Source organism: Geotrypetes seraphini, chromosome 2 (genome assembly GCF_902459505.1).
Source record: "Geotrypetes seraphini chromosome 2, aGeoSer1.1, whole genome shotgun sequence".
NCBI classification, from domain to species: Eukaryota; Metazoa; Chordata; class Amphibia; order Gymnophiona; family Dermophiidae; genus Geotrypetes; species Geotrypetes seraphini.
Window position 1 is genome coordinate 121,956,032 of NC_047085.1, and position 12,541 is coordinate 121,968,572.

The following is a 12,541-nucleotide window of genomic DNA, read 5'->3' on the forward strand; positions in this document are numbered from 1 at the left end:
AGACTCCCCGGCATCCAGTTGTCTAGTTACCCAGTCAAAGAAGCCAATCAGATTAGATTGGCAGGACCTGCCCTTGGTAAATCCGTGTTGGTGGGGATCACGTAGGTTTTCTTCGTCCAGGATTGTGTCAAGTATCTGCTTGATCAGTGTTTCCATAAGCTTGCTCACTATGGATGTGAGACTCACTGGTCTGTAATTTGCCGTCTCTGTCCTGCAGCCTTTTTTGTGAAGTGGAATAACGTTGGCTGTTTTCCAGTCCGAGGGAACTCTTCCGGTACATAGGGAAAGATTGAAGAGTACGGCTAACGGTTCTGCCAGGACTTGGCTCAACTCTCTGAGGACCCTGGGGTGTATGTTGTCTGGTCCCATGGCTTTGTTTACTTGGAGTCTTGAAAGTTCGTAGTAGATGCTGCTGGGCGTAAACTCAAAATCTTGAAACAGGTCTTTCTGGTTGTCTCTTGTCCGTAACTGCGGACCGGCTCCCGGCGCTTTACAGGTGAAGACTGAGCAGAAGTATTCGTTTAGTAGTTCTGCCTTGGCAGAATCCGATTCTGCATAGTTTCCGTCCGATTTCCTAAGGCGTTCTATCCCATATTTGTTTCTTTTCCTGTCACTAATATACCTGAAGAAGGATTTATCCCCTTTCTTAATGTTCCGTGCTAGATCTTCTTCTGTTCGGAGTTTGGCCTCTCTGACTGCCTTTTTGACTGCTCTAGATCTGACCAGATAGTCTTCTTTTGCCCGCTTTCCAAAATGTTTGTAGGCAATAAATGCTTCTTTTTTCTCTTTGATGAGGTTTGAAATTTCTGAGCTGAACCACTGGGGTCTTTTGTTTCTCCTGCGCTTGCTAACTGTTTTTATGTAGCAGTTTGTAGCTTCGTGTAAGGTGACTTTCAGAGTTGACCACAAAGTCTCCACATTGTCAGTTTCTGCTTGGTTATACAGTTCCCGATGGACATAATCTCCCATGAGGTCGAAGTCTGTGCCTCTAAAGTTGAGGACCCTCGTCGCTGTGTTTGATCTAGAGAATCCTTTCTTGAGGTTGAACCATACCATGTTATGGTCGCTGGAGGCCAGCTTATCTCCTACTGAAACCTCCGAAACGCTGTCTCCGTTGGTACCAGGTCCAGTATTGCGTGGTCCCTGGTGGGCTCCAATATCATTTGTTTGAGTCGTGCACCCTTTATGGAGGTTAATATTCTTTTGCTGTCACAGGTAGTCGCGGAGAGTGTATTCCAATCAGCATCGGGCATGTTGAAGTCACCTAGCAGAACTGTGTCCCCACGCAAAGTGATGTTCTCTATATCTTCGATCAGTTCTATATCTTTGTCTTCCTGTTGTCTTGGAGGTCTATATACCACACCAAGATATAGGCATTTTTCATTTCCTCTGGCCAGGTTCACCCAGAGGGATTCCCCGGTGTATCTAACATCTGTGATTCTGGTAGTTTTGATGTTTTCCTTAGTATATAGTGCGACCCCTCCTCCTAACTTGCCCTCTCTGTCACGACGATGTAGGTTATAGCCTGGTATAACCATGTCCCACCCATGCGAGTTTGTGAACCAGGTCTCGGATATCGCTACCATGTCTAGGTCAGCGTTCATTATCTCAGTCTCCAATTCCAGAATTTTGTTGCCCAAGCTGTGTGCATTGACATACATTGCCCTCTATACCTGAGAAGAGATTTCCTTCCGAGATAGTGTGGCTCCTAAATTATTGTACGTAGTATGGGTACTTACCTTAGACTCAGAAGTGTGGGTGTGATTCGCCTCCTCAGGGTGTTTCCTTACTGCTCTGGAAAGTGAGTATGTACCCTCCCCCAATCATCATCTTTATTGTATCCCCCACCGGGATAATTTAAGAGGAGACCAACATGCAGTTGTCTTATTGATATGCTCAAGCATATGATCAAAAAGTATGACATTATTTCTTCAAGAGTTGGTCCACAGAAAATACCCAAGTATTTGATTTTACAGGGGGACCACTGAAAACTCATTCCCTTAACCATATGTTCTACCTCTGGGCAATTCAGAGGCGGAATCTCTGTTTTTGTAGCATTCAGCTTGTAGCCTGAAACAGAAGAATAATTGCCAATAGTATCTAGGATATATGGTATGGAATCTACCGTACAGTAGTGTAGAGCAAAACATAATCAGCATAAGCTGATAACTCGATTTCAGAGAGGCCACATGATACCCCTTTTATATTGGAATTGCCACCAGCAAAAGTTCCAAAGTCAGATTAAACAATTCTACCCATGCAATTTAGCAAAACAAAAGCTCATATAACCTTTCCCCATTTGCATGAGAAATTATAATCATCCTATCTAATGCTCTAAAATAAGTTTGTATATTTTTTATATATAAAGTTAGTTTGGAAACATAATTGTTTAACCAGTTCTGATTGCTTAATAGTTGAGTAAAATAATAGTGTAAGTTTACCTTTGCTTCAATTTGCTTAGTTTCTGGATTTTGAAACAGAAACTTAATTTTGCTCTTTCCATCATCTGAAGAGCCTTTCAACTGGGAAAACTTGTACCTCCAAAGTACAGCCTAAACAAAACAGAAACATGAAGACATAGAAATAAGCATTGCAAGTTAAAAAATACATATAATAATTTGGATCTATTGTGCATACAGTCTATTAGACTGAATTCTCATTCAAAGTACTTAAAAAATAATCGTTAACCTTTCTGGTTAAGACCTGTCATAAAGTCTTCAACCCTGGGAATGTTTGAAGGTTTCCAAATGCAATATGATAATAGATAAAACCATTATTTCACTCACTCATCACCACAGTAACTTAGAACTGGGTACAATGAAACATACAAAATAAAAGTCTTGTAACTCAAGGTCACAATGACAATCAGTGGCAAAGCATAAGTTAACCATCATGAGCCAAATGACTTCTTTTGAATCATAAAATAGATTTTCAAAGGGACTTATTCATTTGTTGGCTCCTATTAAACATATAGACTTAATTACACATTTTGGTGGGAAAACTTATGTTCAACTTATAAGTATGAGAGAATGAACGCTGAATGTTTAGGACATAGTAATGCATTCAATAAGGTGTGGAGTGCATTGATTACATATATAGGGTCACATTAGCTGACATGTACTTTTTCTTATTAGATTACTTCCTTGCATATCCAGGGTGGGAGGGAGGGAAGATAGTAATATTATGTATGGTATATAGTTTATGGAAACTATAGTTATAAGTATATATTTCTAATTATTACTGGTTAAGGGAAGGGAAAGGTGGAGAAAATGATTTGTTTTAAAATGTTTGTATGTGTAAAGTGCTTTTTCTGATTTGCTCTTGATAATTCATTGTAGTGCACTGTTATTATTTAAAAATGAATAAAGATATTTTTTTACATATTCATGAATTGACACCAGCGCTATAAGGATAATTATATAAGTGGGAGCTTGCCTTTAGGTGCCCTGATTCTTCATGATAGGAGCCTATTGTATGACTGTTGCTTAAGTTCCATTATACAATAGAAGCAAGACCTGGCATCAGCACACAAACATTTAGAAGCTTCTAGAGCTGGTGTTCCTAAATGTTATTTTGTAAGTTACACCCACAGAGGAAATCTGAACAGGTTCTTCGATCTCACATATGAGTAAACCTATTTCTACCTATTTCTAACTGTTCAAAATATTTTTATTAATTTTATAAATAGGGCAATAACAATAGACAAGACTTCCAAGGAAGTCTGAAAAGTGGAAGTGAGAACACCCATCAAGTATATCAAATTACAACAAGATAATATATCAGCCATAACATACAGAAGCATCATACAATACAGTCTTTGTACAGTAAGAAGTAAATACTAGCACAAATAGGTTGGTAGTGTGGTGAATACTAAACCATAATTGAGGTGGAGAGAGAATAACTATAAAGATGCAAAGCAATGTAAGCAAACCAGGAATTATAATTGGCGCAAGGGCCAGTGTCGAGTTACGAGATTTAAGCATAGTAGACTACACAATGATAAATGGAAATGAATTAGTTGAGTAGTCAAGTGATATTGGTCAAATAAGAGGTCTAATAAGTATGTAATCAAAGGTCTTAAGCACAAAAATCCATCAGTATCAACCATGTTTTATTATAAGTGGATAGTGAATTAGATTGTTCCGCCATATGACGTTCATATTTAATATGGATACAGACCGAATTCCACCAATGAGTGAAGCTGAGTTTTGTAAAGTCTTTCCAATTTTGCAGGATTAATTGAAAAGCCAGAAAGAGTAAGAGGGTCAAAAGGCGATCATGATATATAGTGATAGAGGTGTAGAAAGTGCCACGGATCCCAGAATTAACACGTCAAATGAGAAGGGGTCATTAATAAGAAAAATTTTGGTAATTATATTCCAAATAGGGGACCAGAAAACCTGTAAATGGGGACAATCAAATATCATATGTCGCAGGGAGCCTTCTGAGGATTTACAAGTCCAACAGGAGCCATCTGAGGACCGTTTAACTTTAGCAGTCTTGGAAGGAGTCCAGAAGGCTCGATGATAAAGAAAAATCGCTGATTGTCTATGAGAGGCAGAGTGGAGAGATTTAAATAGTCTAGACCACAGTGCCATCCACCAATGATCAGTCAGCGGAGATTGTAATACCGTATCCCATTTAGTTATGGAAACAGGGAGTGGTTGGTAAGATTTGAATTGAATTTGTTTATACCATTTAGATGATTGGCCTTTGGAAGCAGTAAAGGAAAGGGCCAAAGAGTGTAATTCTGGGATGGTGTGAAGAGAAGCAGGGGAAGGAAACCTCACAGTAAGACAATGGTGTAACTGTATCCATTTAAAGTATTGAGAAGGAGGAATATTAAATTTGGCTAAGATATCAGAGAAGGTGATCCATTTGTCGTTATTTAATAGATGCGTAAAGTTCCAAATTCCGTGCTGTTGCCAAGTTTTCCACATGATCACCGTATTATCTACTTTGAGTTTGGAGTTATGCCAGATTGGTGCAAACACTGAGTCCGCCAATTTTTTGTCTGATAAGGAGTCAATATGATTGAGCGCCTGCCATGTACTCAGTAAAATTGGGTTCTGTTTGGCAATCTGGGGGAGAGGAATAGCAGGAGCATGTTGTAGAGTATAAATATCTACTACTAGCTGATGCCCCGGCGTTGCACGGGTATTTAATTATAGCAATAACACTGTAAATGGATTCAAATAAAGATATTTTATAGAGGTGAATGAAATTATTTTTTTACAGCTTAATAAAAAGTACAATATTCAAATTATAATGTGAAATATTTGACAAAATGAATACAATACAACTAACGCAAAACGTGATTATAAACAACATTTTTAGTTTCACCTCCTGGAGCAAGAACATATAAATTCTTGGGTGAACCCAGCCCTGAGCAAGCAACATAGAGTTGTGGGCCGTGAGACCCCCAGAACATATCACCCAGGTAGTGAGGGATCTGCATACCAAGTTTCGTTCAAATCGGTCAAGCCGTTTTTGAATTACTGTGAGAATGGCAGCTTTTTACATTTTTTCCATTGACATGAATGGGTGAAATCTGATTTTATGTTTGTAGCTCCGCCCACGTGTGCAGGTGGGCCGCGAGACCCCCAGAACATATCATCCCAGGTAGTGAGGGATCTGCATACCAAGTTTCGTTCAAATCGGTCAATCCGTTTTTGCGTGATCGCGGCACATACACACATACATACACACATACATACCTCCGATTTTATATATATAGATAGAGTATTCGAAAGATAGCCACGTAGGAGCTGTACGTGGGGAACAACAATTCAGCCACATGGAGCCCTGAGATAGCAAAAATGCATAGTGATAGTCGCGAAAGCTGGGAAAATTTACTCCTCCCTGTTCCTTAAGAGATATTAAGATAGGAGAGATCCAGACTGTTGGGTTGGGGAGAAGAGTGAGAGATGCCAGAGTACAGGCACAGGGAAAGGTGGAGATGGAACACTTGGAGTGGAAGGGTTGTCTATAAAGGGAAGAGCGAGGAAGCAAAGGGAAGAAAGAAGTGCCCATGGAGGGGATGGAGGAGAAGATGAGATGGAGTCCATGGAGGAAAAGGGAAGAAAGGTGATTGTGTCCATTGAAAGGAGGGGGTGCTTATAAAGAGGGGATAAGATGGTGCCCATAGAGGGGAGGTCAGGGGAAGAGAAGAGATGGAAACTAGACAGATTTCAAGAGAAAGAAAAATGGAAGAAAGATGAATTTGAAAGATGGATATAGGGCAGAAAATGAAGAAGAAAGGAAGAGAGAAAAGAAATAATGAATGGATAGGATGCCCTGGAGACAGGACGCAGAACCAGAAGTAGGAAACAAGTGATTAGAACAATAAAATCACTCAGACCACAAAGGGAAGAAAAACTGATTTTCAGTTTAGTAATTGAAATATATCAGTTTTAAGAATTTACACCTGTTGTCTATATTTTGCACTTTACAGGAGGAAATGTGAGGGAGACACTTTATGCGATTAATTATGCAATTACAAATTTTAAGCGATATACAGCCCTAATTTTAACCACTCTTGACTTTCTTTAACCACTTATATAGGAAATAGTATCAACTGGGAACAATGTAATGTGCAAGTAACAAACAGTTACTGATTAGGATATGCATTTGTTTTAAAATTAATGGGAAAATGCAAAGGAGTTAATTAATTTTGTATCACTTTAAATGAGATGAATTAGCATCGGTCCTCAATGAACTGAAAATCATTAGTTGTCATTAATTTTCATTACCAGCATATTTTATGTGACAAGGAAACAACACTTGTTTTTGCAAACAGAGCAAAGTCACATTGGGAATAGTTAAGGAAGAAGCAGGAGTCATTTGATCTATCGTGTTGGAACTTTCTGACAAGTAGCCTATTGCAGCCGACATTTTCCAAATCTTCATGGCTGATGGTGTTAGTTCTATGTTGGATTTCACACAGAAATATTGTAGAGAAGTCATTTCTTTCTTTTCTTTTTAAGTGAAAGAGTTGATAAACTATCAGATAGCTCAATGAGAAAAAATATCAGATAACCCAATTAGATGAAATATCAGATAACTCAATGAGTTGATATGACTATGATAGGAAGTCAGTGAGGCATGCAATCTGAAGGCAATTCTAAAAGGATACAACTAAATTTAGTTAACTACAACATACCTATTCTATATAGTATAGATACTGATGTAACACCCCCTTTGTGAGTGACCCTGGATTCAGAGACCAACCTGGCAGGATTCCGCCTATGAGCAAGCACCATCAATCCTTTAAGAGAGCGTGGCTCCTGTTGCCTCTTCCTAAGCTAGAAAGGTGCTAATGGGTGAGATTTCCCCTTCTTCTTAGGAAAATTCAAACAAATATCACTGTGAATTCACAAGTAGCTCTGGAATAAGGTGTTCCGCTATTCTTGGACATTCTAGTTCTGAAAAATTCCCTCTAGCAGCTCCTTCAGGATTCAGCCCCCTTTTAGCTACGATCTGTCACTACAACCCCTTTTATACTGAGAAATCCCTATAAACTCCTTCAGGAACTAAGCCCTCTTTTGATTAGCAGCTGTAACTGCAACCTCTTAAACATTAAGGAAAACTCCACCCTTCATAGGCAAAGAGAGAGAGAAAGAGAAAGAGATAGACAGATCATTTCCCTCTATCTTTATTCCTTTTGAATTCCAGCCTTCTGGAAGCTAAGGCCTTTAACTGCAGCCTTTCAGCTAAATCCTGCTCCTATTTTTTTCTTTTGAACTAAAATCCAATCTAAACCAATCCAATCCCACATTTTTCCTCTGCCCATCACTCCATTTACCAACCCATCACTCCAAAATACACAAATCCCCTAGTACCACCTCAGCTGTCCTCTTTATCTATCACAGTGAGGCACTTGTTTTATCACCCCAAAATGCTTTAGTTTCCCCTGCACAATATGTGCCTATATTCAAATATACTCGGGTCCTTTCCCTTTAGCAATTAGAATCCTTTTACATGTATAAATTATCAGAGTTCAGTGATCTTCTTTTTCACAGTAAATTCAATAATTTGCATATGGCTGTGATCTTTCCCCAAGCACCATGCTGAGGAATTAAAATGTAATACAAGACTTTACTGCCTGCAAATGATCATATTTAGTTTATTTATTTTAAAAAATCACCCCCTCTTCTATGAAACTGCGCTAGCAGTTTCTTGCACGGGGAGCCGCACTGAATGGCCTGCACTGCCTCCTGACGCTCATAGAGTACTTATGAGTGTCGGGAGCAGCGTGGGCCATCAGGGCGGCTCCCCGCGCTAGAAACTGCTAGCGCAGTTTTGTAGAAGAGGGGGTTATATTCCATTTAAAAATCTAAGCAGCTCACTTCAGCAACATACACAATCAAAATATGTCAATAAACCATCACAGATCTTCTAACATCATATCAATCAGTTATAAACAAATCAAGATGACTAAAAAGCTTTATCATATTCAACTGTTATTCTGATCTCAACAGCAAAGAAACCGTAATCAAACCTTTCTTCAATGAGGTTTTCACCATCATAACATATCAAACACACACCTAGAATGTAAGCACAACCACTTACACTTGCCATATTGCTGGTGTAAATGGGTGCACCTAACTCACAACAAAATGTGCACAGATTGGAGTATATATAATCTGTAATCTTATTATCTATTTTTCTGGGTATCAAAATAATCTTTGCAGATTACATATAATATAAAATACGGCAATTCATTTATCCTCCCCCCTTTTACGAAGCCATATTAGGCTTTTTAAAATCACCGGCCGCAGTAGTATTAGCTCCAGTGCTCATAGGAATTCTATGAGCGTTAGAGTTAATACCGTCATGGCCGACGATAAAAAAGCCTAATGCGGCTTCATGGAAAGGGGGGGAGGGTTAATTTTTAATCTTAAAGTCGATGTAACACCTTATTATCACAAGCTACAACTGGCTTCCTATTGAGGCCCGAGTTTTTTTTAAAGTTTGGATGTCTGTGTTATAAGGTCTCGCACGGTTTGGCACTTAATTACCTTGCTGACCATTCTGGATGTGCACTAAAGCTTTCCACAATATACAAACTAACAATATATGATCTATTCTCATTCAAGTGTGTGGTGCAGTGGTTAAAGCTACAGCATCAACACCCCGAGGTTGTGGGTTTATAGCCCACGCTGCTCCTTCTGACCTTGGGCAAGTCACTTAGGCCCTGATTCTGAAAAATGCATCTAAAGTTAGATGCCGTTTAGGTGCCTAAGTTAGGCGTCCTTTGTAGAATCGCGCTCAGCAGAGTTCAGCACTGTTTAGGCGTCTAACTTTTTAGACGTCCTTTAGAGAATCAGGTTTTAATTTGTTTATTTATCATTTTTCAAAAACATTACAAGAAACAAACTTCTTGTTAAAGCAATACAGCAGAATACAGTTAAAATATAACATTGATTTTGATATTAAGGCAATTATAATCGCTTCCTTAGACCCCAATAATGGAGGTGGAGTTAAATCCAGAATAAAGAGAAGTATCTTTCTTCAACATAAAGAAAACATAAAAAGGAAAGGCAAGTTGCTAAATATTCCTTGCACTGGTGTCAACTCTATCTAACTATCTTTTTCAGCTCCAGAAAAGATTTTAATTGATCTGGCAGAAAAAAATTCATATTTATGTTGAGCATATTTCACTATACACTTACAAGGGTAAGCTAGAAGTAAAGTTCCTCTTAACCTACATTTGTATTATGCATCCTTCGATTTTGATGTATGTCTTTTTTACTTTATTATAAAACCCAATAAAACTTTTGAACTGAAAAAAAAAGATATAACCTCTTGCCTTAAGGATAAAAATTGTTTCCTTCTTTCCTGAGTGATTTTAGTCATGTCTAAATATGCCCATATTCTTTTCCCATAAAACAGACTTTTGGAAATTTTAAAGTATAATTTCAGGAATGAATCCAGATCTTGTTGGAAAACAAATGATATTAATAGTGCTGTCCTTAATGTAGATTCGGTGATAGATTCTTCTAATATCGCAGATATTTCATTCAAGTCAAGTTGAGGTTGAATATTTTTCTCTTCTTTCCCTTCCTGTATCTCCTGGGAATTTTTTATCGCAGTAGGTAGATAATAAATTTTATTCAATGGAGGTATAAACTCAGGGGAATATTTCAATATCTCTACCAAATATTTTTTAAAGAGATCATATGAAGAAATCCCAGGGGACCTCGGGAAATTCAAAATTCTGACATTAAGACTGTTGAAATTTTCAATATTTTCTATTTTACGTTGTAATAATGTACTGTCCTTTATTCCAAGACCTTTATATTCTTGCAATGATTGTACCTCAATTTGAAGTTTTTTAATAGAGTTCTTAGTTTCCAAATTTGTTTGCTCAAAATTTTTTGTGATAGTATCTAACTTTGCTCCAAGAGCCTTCACCTCCTCTGCCGTTTTCGTTATAGCCATGTCCAACTTCTGGAGCATCTTGAGGATAGTTGTTAGAGTGTCCTCCGTCGCGGGGGTAGAAACCCTTAAGCTGTTCCGCATCGGCAGAAGCTCATCTGCCAAGGATCCTTCTTCTATAGACAGGTCAGGTGCAGCTTCGGCTTCCCTTCCTTCCACTTCCTGGGCAGCTGCATCAGCCGGACAAGGAGGCGGGACTACCGGTGGAGGCAAGAGAGAGATCTCCTGCCCCAGCTTTACCGAGTCTCCTCCCCTCGGGAATGGAGCGGGGCTTACCTTGCCCATAGAGAAGCAAACTCCTGGTAAACATTGCTCCAAAGTGCGCTGAACAAAGGCAGTCGAAGGAGTTGAGGAGATAGGCACCCTCACACTACCCTTCCATTTGGTGTGCAGCATTCTGTATAGTTAATATACAATACAGCATGGAGAGCATTCTTACTGCTGCCATCTTGGCCACTCCCCCTAGAGAATCAGGTTTTAGGTGAGATTTAGACATCTGAACAATGTCCTTAATGTTATAATATTTTATTATTATTTTATTAGGATGGTGATTTTATGCTGTTTTTCATTATAATTGTAATACTAGGAGTTGGATCTGTTTATTGCTTTTATTGCTCTTCCATCAAACAGAGTGACTGGGATTCGAACCAGCAACATTAGGATAGAAGGTTATAGGTTGCTCCACTCTATACAGCTTGCACAGTACTCGGAGAGACCTCCCAGGAAAGAGACTTGGGAGTACTGGTAGACAAATCAATGAAGCCGTCCGCACAATGTTCGGTGGCGGCAAAAAGAGCAAACAGAATGTTAGGAATGATTAAGAAGAGGATCACAAACAGATCGGAGAAGTTTATCATGCCACTGGACAGGGCCATGGTACGCCCCCATTTGGAAGACTGCATCCAGCACTGGTCACCGTACATGAAGAAGGACATAGTAATACTTGAAAGGGTCCAGATAAGAGCGACTAAAATGGTTAAGGGGCTGCAGGAGTTGCTGTACAGTGAGAGATTAGAGAAACTGGGCCTCTTTTCTCTTGAAAAGAGGAGACTGAGAGGGGACATGATCGAAACATTCAAGATAATGAAGGGAATAAACTTAGTTGATAGAGAGAACGAGAGGGCACTCTCTAAAGTTAAAAGGGGATAGATTCCGTACAAATTTAAGGAAGTTCTTCTTCACCCAGAGAGTGGTAGAAAACTGGAATGCTCTTCCGGAGGCTGTTATAGGAGAAAACACCCTCCAGAGATTCAAGACAAAGTTAGACAAAGTTCCTGCTGAACCAGCACGTACGCAGGTAAGGCTAGACTCATCTAGGGCACTGGTCTTTGACCTAAGAGCTGCCGCGGAAGTGGACTGCTGGGCATGATAGACCACTGGTCTGACCTAGCAGCAGCAATTCTTATGTTCTTACTAGTCTTTTATCCCGTTACATTAATGGGTGCTAGAATATATGTCTGTCTGTCTTTCTTTCTTTCTGTATCCATCCCTCTCGTTCTCTGTCTTTCTTTCTGTCTCTCTCCCTCCCGCTGCCTGTCTTTCTTTATGTCTGTTCCCTGGCCTCCTTTGTCTGTCTTTCTGTCTCTTTCCCTGCCCATGTGTCTTTTTTCCTTTCTTTCTGTCTCCCTCCCGCTGTCTATCTTTCTTTCTCCCTCCCGCTGTGTGTCTGTCTTTCTTTCTATCTGTCTCTCTCCCTGCCCCCTATGCAGAAGCAGCATTTCTCTACCCTCTCACTTCCCTGTGCAGCAGCCACAGCAGCATTCCCTCCCCCTTCATTTCTCTTTCAGCAGCATTTTCCTCCCCTCACCATGTGCATCAGCAGTATTTCCCTCCCCCCCACTTCCCTGTGCCGTAGCAGCATTCCCTCCCCCTCCATTTCCCTATGCAGCAGCATTTCCCTCTCCCACCACAGTTCCCTGTGCAGCAACATTTCCCTCCCCACCACTTTCCTGTGCAGAAGCCGCAGCAGCATTCCCTCTCCCTCCATTTCCCTATGCAGCAGCATTTCTCTCCCCCACCCCACTTCCCTCTGCAACATCAGTATTTCCCTCCACTTCCACTTCTCTGTGCATCAGCAGCATTTCCCTCCCCCCATTACTCT

General features: G+C 39.8%; 1 protein-coding gene across 10 annotated transcripts in view; it reads right to left on the reverse strand.

The window, feature by feature from the left end:
* The window catches only part of SNTG1 (syntrophin gamma 1), a 1,000,749-nt gene that overhangs the window by 32,068 nt on the left and 956,140 nt on the right, over positions 1-12,541 (reverse strand). For all 10 annotated transcript variants that reach the window (XM_033934198.1, XM_033934202.1, XM_033934200.1 and 7 more), the window contains one exon: positions 2,442-2,552. In XM_033934198.1, coding sequence (XP_033790089.1) covers positions 2,442-2,552 — 111 coding nt within the window. The remainder of the gene's footprint in view (positions 1-2,441; positions 2,553-12,541) is intronic.